Genomic DNA, 22,092 nt, shown 5'->3' on the forward strand with positions numbered 1-22,092 from the left:
GAGCTTACCTTAGCATCCACATCACCGATGTCCACACCGCCCTCATGGTGGAACAGAATACTGTCAGCGTGACGGTGGGAGTATATACAGACATAGAACTCTTCATCCTGTGGAGATAGAAAAGTCCAAGGTCACTTTGAAGTATATCTTAATTTAGTACCTTAGGTAAGTACATAATAAGTACAATTATAAATTATATATCATATACAGTCAAACCTGTCTATAAAGACCACCCAAGAATCAGAGGACGAATGGTATTTATAGCCAGGTGATTTTTATACATAGGTTCATTGGTGTTGATTTTAGTCAAAGGTAGTCTTATTGTATGTGGTCTTTATACAGAGATGGCCACTAGGGCAGATCTGTAAAGAAATTCAAAACTCTATACAATTAAAGAAAGTATCTTATAAGTTAATTCCTAAGTTTTTTTCCATATCAACCACTACATGTTATTCTTTGTTGTTCTATGTAATGTAATATGTCCATACCTGTGTGTGTGTTATAAATGGCTCTATCACAAAATTCCTCAGTTTTCCACGAGCTGCACCAATCTGTAAAATACAAGGTGGACTTTGTGAATACTATCAGGTAAGATCAAAGATTTTTACCTAGTCTACTATATAAACTGTACAATACAAGGTGGACTTTAATAATTTGTATACTAAGACCCATATTTTTTACCTATTTGTTTGGTTTAGCATTTGTTTATTAGAATTAATGACCAATAGCCAGGATCATTTAAAGATGGCCTCTCCGGTGTAAAATGTGTTGAAGCGTGAGGATGTTTGTATGTTTTGGGAGGCTGCGGTATATTCGTATATATCTATCTCCATGTAATAGAGGAACTCTTGCCCATTTGATTGTGCTATCAATTTGAAGCATGCTGCTGAAGACACCAACAACACATCCCACTCGTTCACATTATACTGACAACCAACAAACCAGTCGTCCCACTCTCTTTATGCTAAGTGCTAAGCAGGAATAGACACTACAACTTTTATAGACTTTGGTTTGTCTCAGCAAGGGGACAGAACCCAGAGCCTACCTCAAGGACGATCGCTCAACTGAAGGCCAAAACAGAGGCAGTGTCAAGGGAAATGTTAGGAAGAAGAAAGTAAGTTAAGAAGGCGAGAAAAGAAAAGATCCTTAATATAGAGTCACCTTCTATGATCATGCAATAGTGCAGTAGGTCCAATTCTAGCGTCCAACCTGCAGGGCAGTTACATATAAACAAGAGGCCCAAGGGCCTTAACGGTCATCTGACTACCTTGACACTAGCTGTATAGGAAATTAATTAGATATGGTGTCATGGTTAAAAAATAAAAACACTTGGTCATGACCATGTAAGGATCATTTAATACAAGTTTCAGTCAAAGTGCATGGGTAGAACTTCAAGAAGTTCAAAATGTGTTTCCAAGATGGCGGCTTTGGTGGTCATCTTGGTTTTCAGGTCAACCCGACAAATAACAACACTTTGTTGGGACAATGTCAGTATCCTTAAAATTATTCAGACAAATTCCAGCAAAATCCCACTGGTAGAACTTGAGAACATGTTCAAACTATATTTTCAAGATGGCAGGAGTGGTGTCCATCTTGGATTTCAGATCAACATAAGATATAACAAGAGGCCCAGAGGGCCTGTATCGCTCACCTGGTTTGTAATGCCAAGTAATGTTCTGAATACAGGTTCATTGTTTCTTTTCTGAAGGAATTTTAATATTAACCTCTAAATCCCCTATTAGGCCCCACCCCTCCTGCCCCCAGGGGGTCAGAGCCAAAATTTATACAAGTTCTGTTCCCCTTCCTCCAAGGATGTTTGTGGCCAAATTTGGTTACAATCCATACAGAACTCTATGACTAGTAGCGATTTAAAGAATTTACCTCTATTTCCCCTATTGGGCCCCGCCCCTCCTGCCCCCCGGGACCAGAGCCAAAATTTATACAAACTCAGTTCTTATTCTCCCAAGGATATTTCTGGCCAAATTTGGTTACATTCCATGCGGAACTCTGTGACTAGTAGCGATTTAAAGGATTTACCTCTATTTCCCCTATTAGGCTCCGCCCCTCCAGCCCCTGGGGGGCCAGAGCCAAAATTTATACAAGTTCTGTTCCCCTTCCCCCAAGGATGTTTGTGGCCAAATTTTGGTACATTCCATTCACAACTCTATGACTAGTAGCGATTTAAAGGATTTACCTCTATTTCCCCTATTGGGCCCCGCCCCTCCTGCCCCTGGGTGATCAGAGCCAAAATTTATACAAGTACTGTTCCCCTTCCCCAAAGGTGTTTGTGTCTGATTTTGGTTACATTCCATGCCAAACTCTAGGACAAGTAGCGATTTAAAGGATTTACCTCTATTTCCCCTATTGGGCCCCGCCCCTCCTGCCCCCGGGGGATCAGAGCCAAAATTTATACAAGTTCTGTTCCCCTTCCCCCAAGGATGTTTGTGGCCAAATTTGGTTACATTTCATTCAGAACTCTATGACAAGTAGCGATTTAAAGGATTTACCTCTATTTCCCCTATTGGGCCCCGCCCCTCCTGCCCCCGGGGGGCCAGAGCCAAAATTTATACAAGTTCTGTTCCCCTTCCCCCAAGGATGTTTGTGGCCAAATTTGGTTCTAATCCATGCAGGACTCTATGACTAGTAGCGATTTAAAGGATTTACCTCTACTTCCCCTATTGGGCCCCGCCCCTCCTGCCCCTGGGGGATCAGAGCCAAAATTTATACAAGTTCTGTTCCCCTTCCCCCAAGGATGTTTGTGGCCAAATTTGGTTACATTTCATTCAGAACTCTATGACAAGTAGCGATTTAAAGGATTTACCTCTATTTCCCCTATTGGGCCCCGCCCCTCCTGCCCCCGGGGGGCCAGAGCCAAAATTTATACAAGTTCTGTTCCCCCTCCCCCAAGGATGTTTGTGGCCAAATTTGGTTCCAATCCATGCAGAACTCTATGACTAGTAGCGATTTAAAGGATTTACCTCTATTTCCCCTATTGGGCCCCGCCCCTCCTGCCCCTGGGGGATCAGAGCCAAAATTTATACAAGTTCTGTTCCCCTTCCCCCAAGGATGTTTGTGGCTGATTTTGGTTACAATCCATGCCAAACTCTAGGACAAGTAGCGATTTAAAGGATTTACCTCTATTTCCCCTATTGGGCCCCGCCCCTCCTGCCCCTGGGGGGTCAGAGCCAAAATTTATACAAGTTCTGTTCCCCCTCCCCAAAGGATGTTTGTGGCCAAATTTGGTTCCAATCCATGCAGAACTCTATGACTAGTAGCGATTTAAAGGATTTACCTCTATTTCCCCTATTGGGCCCCGCCCCTCCTGCCCCTGGGGGATCAGAGCCAAAATTTATACAAGTTCTGTTCCCCTTCCCCCAAGGATGTATGTGGCTGATTTTGGTTACAATCCATGCCAAACTCTAGGACAAGTAGCGATTTAAAGGATTTACCTTTATTTCCCCTATTGGGCCCCGTCCCTCCTGCCCCTGGGGGGTCAGAGCCAAAATTTATACAAGTTCTGTTCCCCCTCCCCCAAGGATGTTTGTGGCCAAATTTGGTTACAATCCATGCAGAACTCTAGGACAAGTAGCGATTTATAGGAAATGTTGACGGACGGACGGGACGACGGACGACGGACGACGGACGCCGCGCCATGACATAAGCTCACCGGCCCTTCGGGCCAGGTGAGCTAAAACAGTTGGTCAAGACCTTGACAGTAGGTCAAGGTCATTAATTTTCACAACTTTGGTAGCCCTTCATCCCAGCATGCTACAGGCCAAATATGAGTACTCTGGGCCTTATGGTTATTGAGAAGAAGTTGTTTAAATGAAAAGTTTATGCACTGCGCACGGAGGACGGCGGACGCCGACGGACGGTGCATGATGACTATAGGTCATCCTGACCCTTCGGGTCAGATGACCTAAAAATACCTATTTTTATCTCCTTTAAATCGTGAAACACAACGTTGACTCTGTATGTATACTCAAAACTATAATTTTTTATCTATCTCCACACTATAAACTATAATACATTTGATTTACATTCAGTTTAGATTATTTGGCAGCAGACACCTTAAAATCGAACACAATAGATTTAGTATCCATATGGGGGTGTCTAATGTTTAAAATGAATTTGGTGTTGGTTTAAAAATTACCCTTAGATGTTTGAACACAATAAAGGTTGGTTGGTCGATTACCATGTAATACTAAAGATAATGACAATTTTAACTAAGAATAATGACTGTCTGGTACAACATACCAAAAATACCCTTCCTAACTAATCCCCTAGAGACAGCAGTGATTGTTTTCCCTGCAGACTGCCTCATTCGTTTCTATACTGCTTCGACACCAACCCAATGCTAGTCTCGTGTGCCACTGGGTGCCTGCTCTCAGGGAATTTCTGTCAATATTTTACCATCAAACTACACTAATGGGAAAGAATTGCTCAAACACCATTTGGACAAGATGGTGCAGCCGATTGAAATTGTTTTAAGTGACGTTATATATGGATTATTTGTGTTGTATTACCATAGCCACTCCCTGAGGACTCCTACGCTGTCACTTCAGGCATTCATATTCCTTTACTCAGGCTTTTACTTCAATAACAAATATTTTCACTACTGCTCTTGTTCAAAGAGAAGCCAAAAAAGTGAAATGATGGAATGTTTTCGGTGCTGAAGATATATATTAAACGGAATAATTCAATTATCAGGGTACTTATCTTTTTTAAATCAATTGCCGTTAAAGAACTACCAGTAATCATAGAATGGTTTCTTTCCTAGTTAAAAATGCAACTACATGTATGTATTAACTGTTTTAATGGTGTACAGAGTTCACAAGTGAGGAACTGTTATCACCACCTTGTTATACAACAATGATTAAACTGCACATTAAACATTGACGACCTTGAAACTTTGGTTGAATGGTAAAGTGACCATGCTAGTCAGAACATTGTACTTTCTTTATGGGTGATATATGTACATCAGATTTGAAAAAAATAAAAAAATTTCACTTAAAATTATTTGACCTTTGTCCTTGAGATCAAGGCCATCTAGGCCTGATGGTTTTTACGTGATACAAGTATAGTAAATATAATGACAACACAATTAACTTTCAACTTATTATGTAAAATGTCTATAAATCATAGTTTGAATGAACCATAGGGTGTATTGTAGAATAAAAAATGTTCATAAAACAAAGAAAATGTCAGACATAACCAGTACATATATAGAAACTGTGCAAATCTCTTATAGCTCAACAAATAACACATTGATTATTTGGCTACCAAAAATCAATTCCTATGGTAGACCTTTTTCAATACTAGGTAATTACTATCTCTCGACTTCCCACTTCTGATGTTTAGGAAAACTGTGTTTAGCTGCCACATAAACATCCCCATGATACAGTGATTGTAGGGTTGTGAGGATGTCTTGGTCCGATCAATGAATTCACTAGAGACACACAAAACATCAGGGACACCTTATCGGGGAAAATAGCTTCACTTATTCCAGTTATATATTCTTTATATCCTTAAATGTAAGCCATCAAGCCAAACATTTAATAATTAACTTTTAAGAAATGGACTTTTTATTTTATTCAGAGACTTATTGGAGAACAATATTAGAAAGCAGATGTCGGCATTTCTACAGACTTGAGTGACATATCACCAGACACAGGCTTAATATCACTTAAGTGACCATTACTTCAGATAAAACATGAGTGAAAGTTTGTTACAAGACATGGGCTTGTTGTATGATAAAAACTGGACATCAAGGAATCTTCAACAATCTTCATATTTACATTTTTTTAGGCACAGAAATTAGTAATTGCAAATACCAGTCACTGCTGAAATGTCAAACACAACAGATATACTGTTAAATGTTCTGTGCTTGATAGGTTTAAGTTCATCTTATCTCTTCCTGCATTTTGTATCAGGTAATACATCAACAAAATTGACGTTGATGTGATAACATATTTACAAGGATTGACAGCACTTGTCGTTAGATTTTCTGTTAAGTGTGGTGACTATTTTACTACTGATATCATTGCTTTGACATTATCTTACGTCCCCTTTCAAAACCAATGACCATGACATTTGCTCACTTAATCTGTCCTGCATTTGTTCCAAACAGTCATTTACCGACGGCCTGGCAGCCATCTACCCGTCATGCGTCACACATGTTTTGAATGAGTGTTTGTAAGTCTGAACAGACAAATACTATATGACAAACCTATTACAAAATGAGATTGACATTCTGTCAGATTTTCCAGTTCATTCATCAAACATCTTTCTTTTGAAAGACAACAGACAATTTAGTGAATAGTAATGCAGTTTTACAGAATCACAACAAAAGTTATAGTCCATAGATTTTCCTTTACAAGGCTGATTGGTGTATTAGATCAATGTTTAACAGGACTTTAATTACAGGCCTAATACCTTACAGAACTATACAGGTCTGTCTTCATCAATAATTTATAACACAAGTTTACATAAGACAAACAGGTTTAAACATGATATATCAAATGTGATTTCCTAGAGCGGATTTTCTTATCTGGATTCTAAAAGTCATGGTACAAAGGCTATCTGTCGACATAAAAGTCTTGTAATAAATATCAGTTCCAGTTTGATTTCTGGGTTCATTTTAACTCGGACCTTTCCAATGGATGTGTAATAATAGTGAATCTACCTAATATTTTTTTCTAGAAATCATGGTTGCCATATACAAAGTCTAGTGTGGGCTGATGAAGCCCCTATTGGAAGACTATCGTTTTTGAACATTTGGATTTGGTAGTTTTATCTCCAGGGTACATATATAACTCTTAATTTTAAAATCTATTTGCTTGTTCTATTGTAACCTGTACAAATTCTTTTAATTTGCAATCAAAGGCAGTGAAAAGTCAGAATGAGTGATCTTTAGTTTTGATGTTCTTACATGTATGTCAATTTCTCAGAAACCAAATCTAGGTTCTCTTTAGATAAGCCTTCAGCATTAACTTACCTGGAAATCCTTGCCAAGCTTGTGGCTGAGCCATTCCTTTGCTCCCTCTAAATCAGTACCTGCTTTAATTAATCCTAACTTTCCACGTCGTTTGATCAGCTGGTCTGGTTTTACAACAAGTTTCTGTAAAGAAGATTAAAAATGATTATTTATACTAACTGTGATCAATCTGAATAAGCCTCAGTGGTAAGGAGTGGTTGGTCAGATTTTTTCTCCGAATGAGTTGAAGCGACAAGTAAACGGGATCTTTTAATTTAGGCATAATTCAAAATTCAAGGGTAGGAGAAAAGGTAAAGCAAATTGGAAGCACAGACTGAAAAAGTTTTGAAATGGTTAATAAGACACAATAGTGTGTTTACCTCCGACAACAGCCATGGATGATCCTGTGTAAGTGTGCTCCAAGTGACATCCTCTGTTACCGTGGCAACACGGTTACCGACAGCTGTATCCTTTAGAAACTTGTTGAGAAGTTCTTTGCCTTTGGCTTCATAGATAGCTTTGGCTGACATCCTTCATCAACTGAAGTAAAAATAATACATACAACTTCATCTACATGTACCATACTAGTTATGTTTATGTAGCCAAGTAATAAATTACCCTATACACAAAGGTTGGATATGATCTGGATGTAGGCCTGATGATGAACATCCTTAATCTCTTATGTTCATTAAACAGAGCTAAATCTAAGAAATGGATTTATATCCTATTTAACATGACAAATTACTCGTTACATGGCTGCTAATTAAGAAACAAACAAGTCTGGCTTGCTGAGTTGCTGTAGCTTTTCCTTCAGTAAAGCAATTAATGATTATTAGCATACTTTTGACGATAACAACTGATCTCCCATACTAGCCACTAGCTACTACAAGGAGAACCTCTGATGATCCTAGTTTGTATATGAAACAAATGGGTATACTCTGACATGCACTTCAAAGTAATCTTAATTCATTTCCCTTGTTTGTGTAAGAGTAGTCAACAGGATATAGGTTCAAAAATGGAAAAGAAATTATGAATATCTAGTATAAAAAACAGCAAACAAGAAATATGTTTGTTAGACCTAAAATTGTCTCTGTCTCCATGAAACTGGAAGGGGGGTGGGACTGGGTTGGAGGGGACAGGGTAGACATAAATTCATACAAAATGCCTCCCTCTCCTTCATTTTGAGGGTATTTTTTTTAATGTATAATTAAATTTGATAACCTTTTAATTTCAAATAGTGATGATAAACAGCACTCCTATTGAGTGTGAACATTAAAACAAGTTTACATTGTTACTCTTGGTAAACTTGAACTCAATATAAACCAGGTGCAGGTGTACTATTGATAAAATACCTCCTTTATCTACATCAGATGATAACTTCCTGATCAAGGTTATGTTAGGTCATTCAGTTCATATTTATTCCATACATGTATTACATGATAAATAAACACACTTTTAGTTAGTTCACTTTAAGTATAATTCCTGGCCATTAAGGCAAGGGTATTTTGCTCTGGTTCTAGATTACTTATTATGAAAAGATGTTTTGAAAAAGTCAGTTTTATGAAATGTTTAGCACTGGTCACTGGATGACACTGTATGGCATAAGTACCAGGTGAGTTAGTATATTATGAAGATCGAATGACAAGAATTTTGGGATTACTGTATCAGACTCCAATGTCATCATCAAGGTCAGACCTTGAGATCATCAATAAACCAGTGGTGTCTCTCATGATCAAGATTAAACACTCAACTTAAGCAGTTTGTTAGTATAATGTAGGCTAAAAAATATGTTATCATATGGTAGAGGTAAAATATCTCTAAGGCCATTGATCATATTCTACATAGCTGCTCGTAAGAAACACGATAAAACTGATTTTTTCCCCCCGTAAATTGTAAAGATGACATTGTTTGGCAAAATTCTGATATAAGTAGAAAATTTGTATAGAAAAATAAATCATCCTTGATTACATATTCAAAGAAATAGATTACACAGAATTTATCTGTTCCTTGAATGCTTGCTGACCATAACTATTTACTCAGAACAAAATAAGTAGAAAAGGGGATCCCTTCAGAAACAAGATATAGAAATTAAATGACTTGTGTGAAAACTGCTTACTGGTAAGTCCTTAATCACTCATAGGCAGTCCTAATTGTTTATTTACAATACTTACACAGAATGAGAATCACTTATCCCCAAGGTAAACAGTCCAGAGATATCCGGATCAATTAATAATCCAACACACCGGAAAAACGATTGGAAGACGATGAATTTCCACCAAGAGCGACAAAGAACAACCAAGGGTTCAAAACTGCCAACACTTGCAAAAGCCCTCACGGTGTCAATATTACAGAATTAGAGTGGTTATTCGGCTAAATCCAGCATGTGTAAATCAGGAAGATTAATATCCCTTCGCTACAGACCGTTAGTGAGGCACATTGATTTTCCCAACAGACGCTGTATCAGTCCTCATTGGCTTTATAGAATACATAGACCCACCGCCGGGGCAAACGACAAAATCAATAAGGACGTCAACTGGAAAGTAAAGAATTCTTCAAACGAGAGTAACAACTTGTACAGGAAACAACTGCTCTGTCTTACATGATATATATATAGCGATCACATACATCATTACTTCAGACGTCTTAATGAGGCTGTGGAAAATCTTTTTCCCATGAAATCTCAGTTCTATGATAGTGAAAGAGTTTAGTCCGCTGTCTCTGCTGATAATGTATGCAGGGTATTTGCCTCTTTTAAGATAGAAAATTGAAGGGGAAAAGAAATCTTCAGTAGTAAATGGTTAACTTGGGGGATGTGGCTAAATATTACCTACATTGATACATTGTACTTAAATGTGGGAATGGCAGCCTTGTAGGCATAATTTGTAGCCACAGAAAGCCCCCAAAGAGCCAAGTTATAGAAGAAAGATGAAGAAAACATGCTCAAATAAGCACTAAACAACTAGGAAATTAGTTGACGACTTCGTCAGCCAATTTTGCTGGAAACCTCTCTGGACTATTCCTATTGACAGAGAACCTTACTTATCAAGCAAAGGAAAAATTGATACCTGATCCCAGCTATGGATTATCTGAACAAAGTCAGTCAAACAGAAAATGTCCTTCTGTACCAGTAATATCTGAACAGACTTGGATGTAATGATTGGGTTTTGCTGGAAAAGTTCAATCAATATTATGCCGATGGAATACATTCAGATTTGGTATCATACCAAAATAGCTCTGTACAGGCATTCAATCATTGTTAAGATTTTAAAGAAAAAAATCCAATAGTAAAAAAAAATGTTACCAATTCTGCTAAGAAGACCAGACACTCCTAATCCTAGCCATTATAGAGAATGTAAGATTCCGCACAGACTTCCCTAAAATTTTTAATCAATATCTGTAAACTTCCATGTGTTCTTTTAATCACTTTTCCTTTCCAGATGTTTAGATATCAAAATGATATTGGTTTTTTTCTGTTCATTATATTTTTCATTTGTCTTTCTTTCTGAGAGAGTAGGGGCCCCAGTGGCCATGTGGTCAAAATGTCTCGACATATTACCAAAAGCCCTCCACCTCTGGGTCATGAGTTTGAATCCCATGTGGGGCAATTGCCAGATATTGGCTGCTGGTTGGTAGTTTTTCTCCTGGTTCTCCTGCTTTCCTCAACCAACAAACGTGGCCCTGGCTGTTAATGATCTACGACAACATGATGGTATGATGATGATTTATGATGATATCAAGATGAAGATGATGATGACTGATTATATGATGGTGATGATGATGATGATGATTGTGATAATGATTCTGTTGATGATTGATGATGATGATGATGATTGTGATGATGATGATGATGATGATGGATGATGATGATGGATGATGATGATGATTGATGATGATGATGATGGAGGATGATGATGATGATAATGATGAAGATGACATGATGATGATGATGATATCATGTATTGTTTGTGTTCAATATTGATGTAGATATCTATTTGTGAGGATAATTATTGTTTTGTAAGGATGATTGATGATGTGAATGATGTGAATTAATTGATGAGGATGAGGACGATGATGTGTGAATGAGATATTATGTATCAATGAAATTGGAAAAAAATGAAAATTATAAAAAAAAAAATATTTTTCATTTGTCTTTCTTTCTGAGAGAGTAGGGGCCCCAGTGGCCATGTGGTCAAAATGTCTCGACATATTACCAAAAGCCCTCCACCTCTGGGTCATGAGTTTGAATCCCATGTGGGGCAATTGCCAGATATTGGCTGCTGGTTGGTAGTTTTTCTCCGGGTTCTCCTGCTTTCCTCAACCAACAAACGTGGCACGTCCTTACATGACCCTGGCTGTTAATAGGATGTTAAACTAATAAAATCCATAAAACTCTTTCTGAGAATGTATTTTTGATGGAAATATATATTGTCTTCAGAAAATGTAGATGAATGGCGAAATGGGAATTTTAATTGCTGCATATCATATGTTCTGAAAATGAGTAGGATAGTAACTATAAGTCAAAACCAAACTTTACATTGCATTGTACAAAATATATTTCAAAATTCAAATAACAAATTTTCTGTATAAAACAAATAATTCCATCTATCTATGCCCAATGTATTTACAGTTTAACAGACATCTCGATTTGTTTCTGTATACTATAGTACTATACATGTAGATTATTGTATAATCAGGTGACAATTGGTAATCAATGTCTTGTGAACTGCCCAATTATTATTGATAGGGATCAATATATCTCCCACTGGGATAGTAACAGGGACCTCCCTAATCACTATGGGTCACTAGGTCAGATATGGTTACCATGGAAACCTATAATATATAACACTGTTTGCCTGCAATGACAGATGTATACCTGCCAAATAGTCCAGTTGCACTATTAATGATGTACTCCTCCTGACGATGTCTTGGTTGATGGACATTTATAATTATACATTATAGACATTATTATGCTTCAGGGCTATACTACTATACTTGGACACATGTCATCATATCTATTGGGCATTCAATACTGTATAGACCACATGCACAACTTGGTTCACGTATATTAATCAATTAGTAAAGCAACTTAAAGTAAAGAGTACATGGACTGTTTCATTTATTAACACTCTGGCCCCGATTTCTCGAAACAAAAGTGCAGACTTAAGTCAAAACTTAAGTTTTTCTCCTTATACATTTATATGAAAATGTATGACTTATAAGTCAGTTTTTGACTTAAGTTTGTTTCGAGAAATCGGAGCCTGATCAACTAATTTTGTTTATTCTATATAAGGAAATGACTGTAAAAACATTTCTTTTTCAATGGATGACTTCACACCATGCATAGGCCAATGCTTTGGTTTCTACTACAATCAAAATTCTACTGGAAGGAAGAAATGTTAGTTATAAAGTGTTAATTGGTAATTTCATTTTTGAAAGAAAAATAAACAAAAACCAATATTATTTTGTTCAGATGGTTTCTCCTTACTTATCAAAAAGCTCAAAACTTTCTTTCACAATTTTTGAAGGAGGGAAGAAAATATTAAAACTTATAAATAGGTACTATCTTTTAGCATAATTTCAATGGAGAATTCTAATAAAAAATCAAAAACCTTGGGGTCTGGTGATAAGTCAAACTCATAATAGGGGAAGATGATTTAGTTATTAAATACAGATGAGAAATTCTTATAAAACAATCAGTTTCTAGTGATCTGTATAGCTCAGAATAGGGGGAGATAATCTAGTGAAAGAAAACAGATGAGTAGTGTTTATCATGACTGGTCTGATGGTCAGTCCAACCTAAATGAGGGGATATAGACAAGTGTTTCATGTTTTCTTATTATTTCTCAAAAAAAACTTTCTCATTTTTTGTATTTATTTTCTAAAAGAAACACATTTAAAGTGAATAGTCGGGCAAAGAAAACCAGTCTAAATGCGTTCATTTGCCTTCCAAAAGTTCTCACATATTAATACGACGGCCAAGTTCTGCTTAGTTTCCCAGTTCTGACCATTAAAGTAAAGAAAAGTTGAAAGCATCGAAAGCGAGGCTGTGTGGAAATGTAACCACTGACATAGTGAGCCGTGAGGACGTTTTAGAATTCCCATACTTTAAATTAATTTATTCGTACGCAGACAAATTTTGACGAGAGATTTTATTTTTCCATTTCATAAGAAATTATACTGGATACATTCACACCATTTTTACCGACTTTAGCCATCCTTGCCCGACTGTTCACTTTAATTAAATCATATTTATAAAGTTTTTGATAAAAAAATTAAAAATTAAAAATTTTAAAACATGGGAATTGCATTGAATATGCATCCCTATTATGCTAATAATATTAGATTTCTGTTAATTGTATTGTCAATCAGGAAAAGCAGAACACTTTAAAACTGTTACATAATTGTGAGGTCCCAGAATGTAGGTCTGTCATAGTACTACTTAACATCAGACAGTGACAATCAAACATTAACATAGCTAATTAACTGAGCTGTCAGAAGAATGTATAACACCTGAGTCTGTACAGGTGATAATCGTAACATATATAACATAGATCTGATAATGGCTAGTAGGTGTTATAATCTGCATACATTTATATACAGTAAAACACGGTTATAATGAACCTCTGAGGACCAACAAAATCACTTTGTTCATAGTTCGTAATACATTTGTTACAGACATCCTATAGCAACTCTGACAGGGAACAAACTTTACCACATTATAACCATGTCTGCATCGTAAATGTGTTCGTTATAAATATGTTTTACCGTATATTGGCTATATGATGTCAAACTGAAACATATCTAACTGAAATTATCTTGCATCTTATTCAGATTATACAATACAAAAGATTCTTGTGCATCTATTTTAGATTATATTCTTGAATTACAAATTTATAATTACAATGTAAAATATAACAATGAAATACATGTATTATATTAGCACAGAGTTACAGAGGAACTAAGAAAATAAGTCAATGAAGAGAACTTAAAAAACAAATTCGGCATATAAATATTATATACCCTGTATCTAATAGCTCTGATAAAAAAATCATGTGGGTCACCAATGAGCAAGATTTTATGATTAGTTGAAGTCTTCACTTGTGAAGTGACAAAAATGTTAAAAAAAGAAATTAAAGACCTTACACTGCAAATATTTACACTGCCTTTTCAAAGCTTTTTTGGCACAGTGTAATGGATAGCTTTTAATTCAATGTCAATGCAGAAGTGGATACATTGAAAAGTAAAACTGCTACAAAGACATATATTCCATATATATGTACTATAATAAATCATAGTTACAGCCATGGAATTTTACATATAAAGATAAATAATGTATGGTATATATATCAATGTTCACCTGACACCCATTCAAAGAGAGCATAACAAATCATGAAATGTTGTCAGCAGTAGCTATAGACTGACAGTTGTCGTTCTATCAGAGTTACTGTAAGACAGTAATGTTACCATTAACATGGACGTCCAATATTCAATATAAGGTCTTCATGTAAGTAATAGCAAGAAATATAGGTTGACAGATCTATTCCATTCCACGACAGCTGACCTTTTTGTGTTATTATAACCTGTCATGTGTCCATTAATACTTTCTGGGGTCACCAAAAGTAGTTCTACCTGTCAGTTTTGTTAGTGATATAACTGGGCTCTTATTTTTGTCACAGATTAGGAATAACAGATTGGAATAAAGACCTCCTTTTCTATTTAATTCTGTTTTGTGTTCTTGTTACCTCACTGCGACCTGACCAAGCTGAACCATAAATTACATAATTATAGATTAAACTAAAAGCACAAAAGGAAGAACTTTAAATAAAGATATCTTTATAACCATGTCAAAAGCACATTGGCATGTATTTCTTTGATATGAGTTAACTAATGTTTAATTACATGTACAATTGACTGTGGTACATTAAATAAAGTTTGAGATTTTTTGGTTAAAAAACTATATCATCCACTCTAAAAAAAAAGTAAAAAGGATTGGTATGCACTGTGATGTCCTTGGATCTTTAAAGTTATAAAATTGCAATTTCAAGATGATTTATTGGGGGAACTAGCAGCTGATTTAAAACTTTTAACTTAAAATTTTACACTAGCTGATTATATACATTCACCTAGCTATCTTTGGTATCAAACCGAACACTTCCTTGTTGACTATATATAGCTGAGCTATGGGGACTGAAATGTGATATTTTGGTAAACAATGAATGAACACAAAGTCTAGCTCACCACTGACACAAAGGAATGTTTAAGCAGCAAAATATTTTTTCATCTATATTCGAAATTCAGATCCGGATCTTTGGATCATAATACATACTTAATTATTACTATTAATAGACCATTAGCCAGTGAATGGCCATATACTAATCTATTACACAATAAGTCCAGTCGTCCCACATGCACCCTATACATGTAGAATATAGATATCTTTGGGTTCTTTTTGATAATGTATCACACATCTTTTATTTGCAGTAAACATGATAAAAATACATGTACATGGGCTCTCATTGAATTGATTACCTGATAATCATGGCAATGATATTTTACAGATTCAGCAGATTAATATTAAAGAGTAATCTTCATCACATCTACAGATAACATGTACATGTTACACACACTGACATTGGTGTTCCTGTCATGAGTAACTATCTATCTAACACCATACAAAAGAAATATAGAAATCAAACTTGTCACATAACTGATAAAGGAACTAAAGCCCTAGTGATTTGAAATATTCTAAGCATGGGGAAATTTAATATCAAACACCATTATTCATGGCTACCAATTTTTAGAAAACATGATTTTAAGAATTTGGTACAGTGTATTGTCTGATTTCAATCTTTGGTTTTCCTGAAAACCCTGGAATTCATACTTCAAATAATTTCTGCCTTTGATCACACAACAGGTAACAGCTAGTAAAGGTCATATCAGGTCATTAGTAAATGTAACGTTTTGTATATGTGGTAAGATTGTATATCATCCACCTTGAATGCTGGAAAGCATTCGATGATCAGATGCCATATTGTATAAACTAAAAGTGAAAGCACAGCAAGCAAGCAGTTTTAGTTTATTGGTAGTTTGAAACTTGTTTAACTTTTAAGTGCAAACATTGGGGGTTCGGTAAAGTAAACAATGATATGGAAATTTCTAAACACTAGGAAAATTCACCTGCACCCTCTCCTTTGCTGTTCAGCTAGGTAGAAATGCAATCTCCACCCAAACCCATTAAGTATACTGGTAACCAGCTGTAAATCAAAGAAGCCTTAAGCTCCCTACATATGAGCTTTATTTACAATTATTAGATGTACTACTGTAGCTGATATATCTATATACTTTTGTTGTTTAAACAACTGTCCAAAACATTTTTTTTGCTATACATTATTGAACGAACATCAATGTCTCCTGTGACGTGGTTGGTGATATAAATTCAAATTATGATGTATAAGCCAAAAAATCTTGCGTGTGAAAATTTCATACACTTTGAAATATTTCTATTTATTTTTATTTGGCTATGTATTTAAGTCACACACGAATGCAAATGTAATTTCATATTTGTAGGACCTAGGCTATTCGTAAGGCTTTAGGACAAATCATAATTATGGTTTAGGCCTAACGTTAGATCCTGTCCATCAGTTCATGGGAAGACTGATTTACAAAATTAGTGGTTATAATTGTATTAAAAAACATCACTTTATTTATAATTTCCACTCAAACTTGACTACAATAAATCAATTATATATTTATATATGTCAAGCCTGTGATTGTCATGTAAAAGAAGAAGACACCAACAAGCATGATCGTGTCATGTCATCAAAGCAAGTGGTCGATAATATTGGGTAGAATTTTCTATCTACACCGCCCGGCTGCTACCACGCAGACAAAATATTTTACAAACTCTGCGCAGCATTCTTGAATTGAGAAATACAGCCATCTAAAATAAAGTATATTGTTTCTACTCACGAAGTGTACCAACAACGTCAGATAATCCTTTCTTAAGCCAACACCGATTGTCACGTCAGTCTTCACTCGAATGAAGTAAACAGATCTTCCGATGTGGTTGCCCCGATTTTATATATAACCCGGAAGTAAAACTTTTCCTCTACCGGAACCACGTGTTAGTTAGCCCACTTTCTATTTACATTTTGTTTTCAGAAGTTGTTGGCTGTCTAGTGAGCTACATTTGTTATTTTAAATAATAATTAAGTTAAAGTGGATTGGATTGGAATATTTTACGGAAATTCAGTGGATATCGCAGATGAAAACGGGTTTAAATGACACTGATCAGTTAATGAAACAAATCTAATTGTGGTCCTAATCCAGGAAAAAATGTCGGATCAGCATGAATCAGAGGTTTGTCCGAATGCCATTACATATGTTACAATATTTCTGAATATACTTATGCCAATACCTCATGTAACTGTGGGTAAAACGGAATCACTGTGCATGAAATAGGTATAAATAAATTCCTTACATACAAAAATGTATAACCTATGTTAAATTTAAAATAATTATAAGGACCACGGTGTAGTGTCGGAGATTGGGGTCATGATTTCTCAGGTACAATAACAGCAATAACACCCCTGACAGCCGGACACTTGAATGTTGCATAGCCCTCACTGTTCATTATGTAACAGTAGAGAAGAAAATGTTGTGGCCATGCAGGGATCTCCAAACTCTATCTGTATGCTCTACTTATTCAGCTACCTAGTCTTTAAATAATGACGGACCCAGGCCGGCCACACATACTACATTCATCGCCCTCCTTTCTCAAAGTATTTGTCATTATGCAAAGACATGTCCGAGTTCATTCCGATCTGTAGCAGGAGAGGAGATAACCCCATGCCTATGATTGATCGATGCATTGATAAACCACACTCACTGGTTGCTGATGACCAACCTAGTCCAGTCCATCTACAATTTTTAGGTCATCTGACCCGAAGGGTCAGGATGACCTATTGTGATCATGCACCGTCCATCGTTGTGCGCCGTGCGCCATTCGCCGTCCACCGTGCGTAAACTTTTCATTCAAACGACTTCTTCTCAATAACCGAAAGTCTCAGGGTACTGATATTTGGCCTGTATCATGCTGGGATGATGGGCTACCAAGTTTGTTCAAACGAATGACCTTGACCTGCATTTAAGGTCACAGGGGTCAAATAGGCTTAAATCCTTTAAACAACTTCTTGTGAATAACTAAGAGGCCTAGAGACCTGATATTGGGCCCCTGACATGCTGGGATGAAGGGCTATCAAGTTTGTTCAAATGAATGACCTTGACCTTCATTTAAAGTCACAGGGGTCAAATTGGCTAAAATCTTGAAATAACTTTTTTGTTAATAACTAAGAGGCCTAGAGACCTGATATTGGGCCTGTGACATGCTGGGATGAAGGGCTACCGTATTTGTTTTTAAAAAAATGACCTTGATCTTCATTCAAGATCACAGGGGTCAAAATGACTAAAATCTTTAAATGACTATGTTGTATTGTGCCAATAGTCAGATGACCATTAAGGCCCATGGGCCTCTTGTAATATTAATTGTCAATTTACTACTGTTTTCTTAGATATAGTCCAAAAGTTTGGGACTACAGTAATTTGGTCTGCTACAAAATGAAAATTTATATGTATAAATTCATAAAAAATATTATATGAGTTGCCTTGAGTTGAGATCTTCTTAAGTACATGTAGGTCCTATAGTGATGACAGACATCAGAGATAAGTAGCTATTTATAATCTTAATATTGCATCTTTTGCCTTAGGATCAAAAGCCAGATTCATCAGATGTGCCTACTGTCAAGGAATACATTCAACTTAAAGTTGTTGGTCAGGTAAAACAGAATTTCAGCACATCTTAGAACAATTTCAGTAAATTAATGACCTTTTTGCAAGGAGCTTTGCTCATGGATAATATCCCATCATTCTGTTATATCAACATTTCTGATAATATATCTTTTTTTAATATGTGAATTTCTCAGCTGTATTCTGTACCTAGCTAGAATATCTCCCCTTAATATGAATCTTAGAATTGTAATATCTTTTTCAATGTTTTTTGAATGAATGACATTAACCTTCATTCAAGGTGTAGGTCAAATCGAAATGTTTAAAGGAATAATTTGATAAACATTAAGGTTGATAAAGATTGATATGAACCCAATTATGTGCAAACTAATACTCCAAAGATATTAAAATAAAAGTATATGTTTTACAGGACAGCAGTGAGATTCACTTTAAGGTGAAGATGAAGACATCAATGGCTAAAGTGAAGAAGTCTTACAGTGAAAGACAGGTCTGTTAATATCTGTAATCAATTCTTCAAGCTCCCCGATTCCTTATTTTCCAGAGAGGATTATTGTTCTTGATATTTTCTATCTAATACAGGAAAAATATGATCTTTGGAAATGATGTTGTCCATTAAATTTCTTATCTGTAATATACTTACTACACAGAGTAAGTCATTAATCAATTTACAAAAGAAATCAAATGGAGAACCCTTCACAGCTTTCACAGTTTCCGTCTGTGTATATTTACGTTAACGTAAGTGAAAATCATATTGGGGCCTCAAAAAGGGATAGGGGCACTTATGGGGATGGTGGTGTTTATTGGATCTAATACGGTAAATCAGTTTTGTTATAACTGGTATCAATAAGTGCCAATCTCATCTCCCTATAATAATTTACAAGCTAATTAAAGTGAACAGTCGGGCAAGGATGGCTAAAGTCGGTAAAAATGGTGTGAATGTATCCAGTATAATTTCTTATGAAATGGAAAAATAAAATCTCTCGCCAAAATCTGTCTGCGTACGAAGAAATTAATTTAAAGTATAGGAATCCTAATACGTCCTCCCGGCTGACTATGTCCGTGGTTACATTTACACGCAGCCTCGCTTTCAATGCTTTCAACTTTCCTTTACTTTAATGGTCAGAACTGGGAAACGTAAGCAGAACTTGGCCATCGTATTAATATGAGAACTTTTGGAAGGCCAATGACCGCATTTAGACTGGTTTTCTTTGCCCGACTCATCTCCCTATAATAATTTACAAGCTATGTGTTTGTCATTATAGATATGTTTCTGTTCAAAGGGTATACCAGCATCCTCTCTGAGATTTTTCTTTGATGGCAAACGTATCAATGACCAGGACACACCAAAAGATGTGAGTGATTCATTATTGGTCACTTTTTATTTGTTAATAGGATAATCAATGCATGTCGCTGTTGATGTACATATATGTGGTTGTGAATAATTACAGCGAAGGCTTGATTAGAATTTCTCTTACTTGTTGGTAATCTTACAAGAATTCATGATTTTAAGAACAAATAGTGAAAAGTATCCTATCTTTTCTGTAGATTAACACCAGTGAGCTCCCTCCTTCAGACTTTTCACGCAACTTAATGAAATCTACTTTTAGTAAAAGCTTTTACACAATTACTAGACTGTTTTAACAATAGTTTAAAGTGACTGGTTGGGCAGCAAGCTGTTGTCACTTGTTAGCTGCTGGTTACTAGACATAACAATGTATTTTGTATAGTAGATCTGACCAGTGAAAACTCCTCAGAGGTACTGTAAAGTATGTGCTTCCCTCTATATACCCATGCACTAACCTCCAGCTGTTAGCCGGTTGTCTATAGTTAGCAGGGGGCTGGTAACTAGGGGCTACGGGGTAGCCAGTAGTGTTAACCAAGGGCTAATTAACCGGTTATCGTAGCTGTATGTATATTGGTTAAGGGTTGGATGTTTATAATGTGGCAAATTGCACTGTAATACAAGATCTAACATTTCCCCGTTCAGGGTCACCTGAACAAGACCCAAAGCCTAGAATCTAGAATATTTCTGAATCACCCACACCAAGTATTTCACCTTATTTTCATTTTCATTTGGCTTAAAACGAGGGTTGTTATATCTTGTATTGGAGCATAGAGCATCATAGTGGAGCAGAATTACATGTCCAATTATAATTAAATTGATGATCTGACAATATATAATATATTTTATTCTATATTTCAGCTTGAAATGGAGGATGATGATGTAATTGATGTGTATCATGAACAAACAGGAGGAGACAAATCTAGGTGTTGAGATTGCCTTACAACATATCTAGGGAGTCCACCGTCACAACTCTACCTATTTCACTTTCACTATAAATAAATAGCTAATCTTCATTATTCTCCTCGAATATACCCATAAATGGAATTGAAAATAATGTAGAAATGTGAATTATATACATGTCTAACACTTTTGCTTTGTTTCCAAAAGATGTTTTTGATTTTCATTTTAAAGATGCTCCATCGCCGACAAGCATAAACAATACTCATCATTTAAACGATAATTGGTGTTTAATTGTGTATACATTGTACATACACGTTTTTCTAATTAAATAAGAAAATATACACATGAAATGATTTATTTTGCTAATGGTGCATGAGCAATGAGTACTTCATTCCATATAGGACATAGTGCCATATATTTTTTTCGGTATGCAATTCATTGTTTCTAAAAAAAAATTCTTGAAGTAAAAAAGCTCAAACTTTTTAATGGTGGTAATGGTGTAAATTAAGTAAATTTTGTAACTCACGCTAATTCTTTTACATAACCAAGAAGTGAAATATGGCATAAATGTATTGTTCTATATTTCTTATGAAACAAATAACGTTAAACATTGAAAAATTCCACGTCATTGTTAAGTATTTTAATTAATATCGTTGAAATATCAAATCGTTGATCAATACGATTAAGCAGGTAGAATATGGGCGCTGTACCTATACCCGAGCCAAAGTCACGCACGTTAAACAAATGAACTACATAACCACTGCGAAGGCGATAAAATGATTTTGAGGCAAGATAATTCACCTAATAAGGTAAACAAACTATTGTCAGAGCGATTTGAGCAGTTATAGACAAAAATTGCATTACTCTACGAGCAAGGGACAGGGTTCGGCATACAAGAAGTTCGACCACAATGTGTAATGGCGGACAGCGAGCGAGTTTGAACATTTCACACACATGTCACCACCATGGGCTTTTCAGGCACATCACAGTAAAACCGACTGATCTAAATTCCATCAGAACTGGGTTTTTTCCGATATATGTACAAATTTTAATGTTCTCTTAGAAT

At 35.9% G+C, this 22,092-nt stretch overlaps 2 protein-coding genes across 3 annotated transcripts in view; one reads left to right on the forward strand and one right to left on the reverse strand.

The window, feature by feature from the left end:
* LOC138314739 (ATP-citrate synthase-like) overlaps positions 1-17,077 on the reverse strand; it is a 43,115-nt gene extending 26,038 nt beyond the window's left edge. For both annotated transcript variants that reach the window (XM_069255232.1, XM_069255231.1), the window contains exons 1-5: positions 16,946-17,077; positions 7,357-7,516; positions 6,998-7,120; positions 489-551; positions 9-107 (exon numbers count right to left, since the gene is read on the reverse strand). In XM_069255232.1, coding sequence (XP_069111333.1) covers positions 9-107; positions 489-551; positions 6,998-7,120; positions 7,357-7,506 — 435 coding nt within the window. In that variant the 5' untranslated portion in view covers positions 7,507-7,516; positions 16,946-17,077. The remainder of the gene's footprint in view (positions 1-8; positions 108-488; positions 552-6,997; positions 7,121-7,356; positions 7,517-16,945) is intronic.
* Positions 17,078-17,079: 2 nt separating this feature from the next.
* On the forward strand, positions 17,080-21,549 carry LOC138314741 (small ubiquitin-related modifier-like). Its single transcript, XM_069255235.1, has 5 exons — positions 17,080-17,335; positions 18,742-18,810; positions 19,191-19,268; positions 20,062-20,133; positions 20,985-21,549. Exons 1-5 carry the CDS (start codon positions 17,312-17,314, stop codon positions 21,054-21,056), a joined length of 315 nt encoding a protein of 104 aa, XP_069111336.1. The 5' UTR covers positions 17,080-17,311; the 3' UTR covers positions 21,057-21,549.
* Positions 21,550-22,092: the final 543 nt, after the last annotated feature.

Source organism: Argopecten irradians, chromosome 2, assembly GCF_041381155.1.
Source record: "Argopecten irradians isolate NY chromosome 2, Ai_NY, whole genome shotgun sequence".
In the NCBI taxonomy this organism is placed as follows: Eukaryota; Metazoa; Mollusca; class Bivalvia; order Pectinida; family Pectinidae; genus Argopecten; species Argopecten irradians.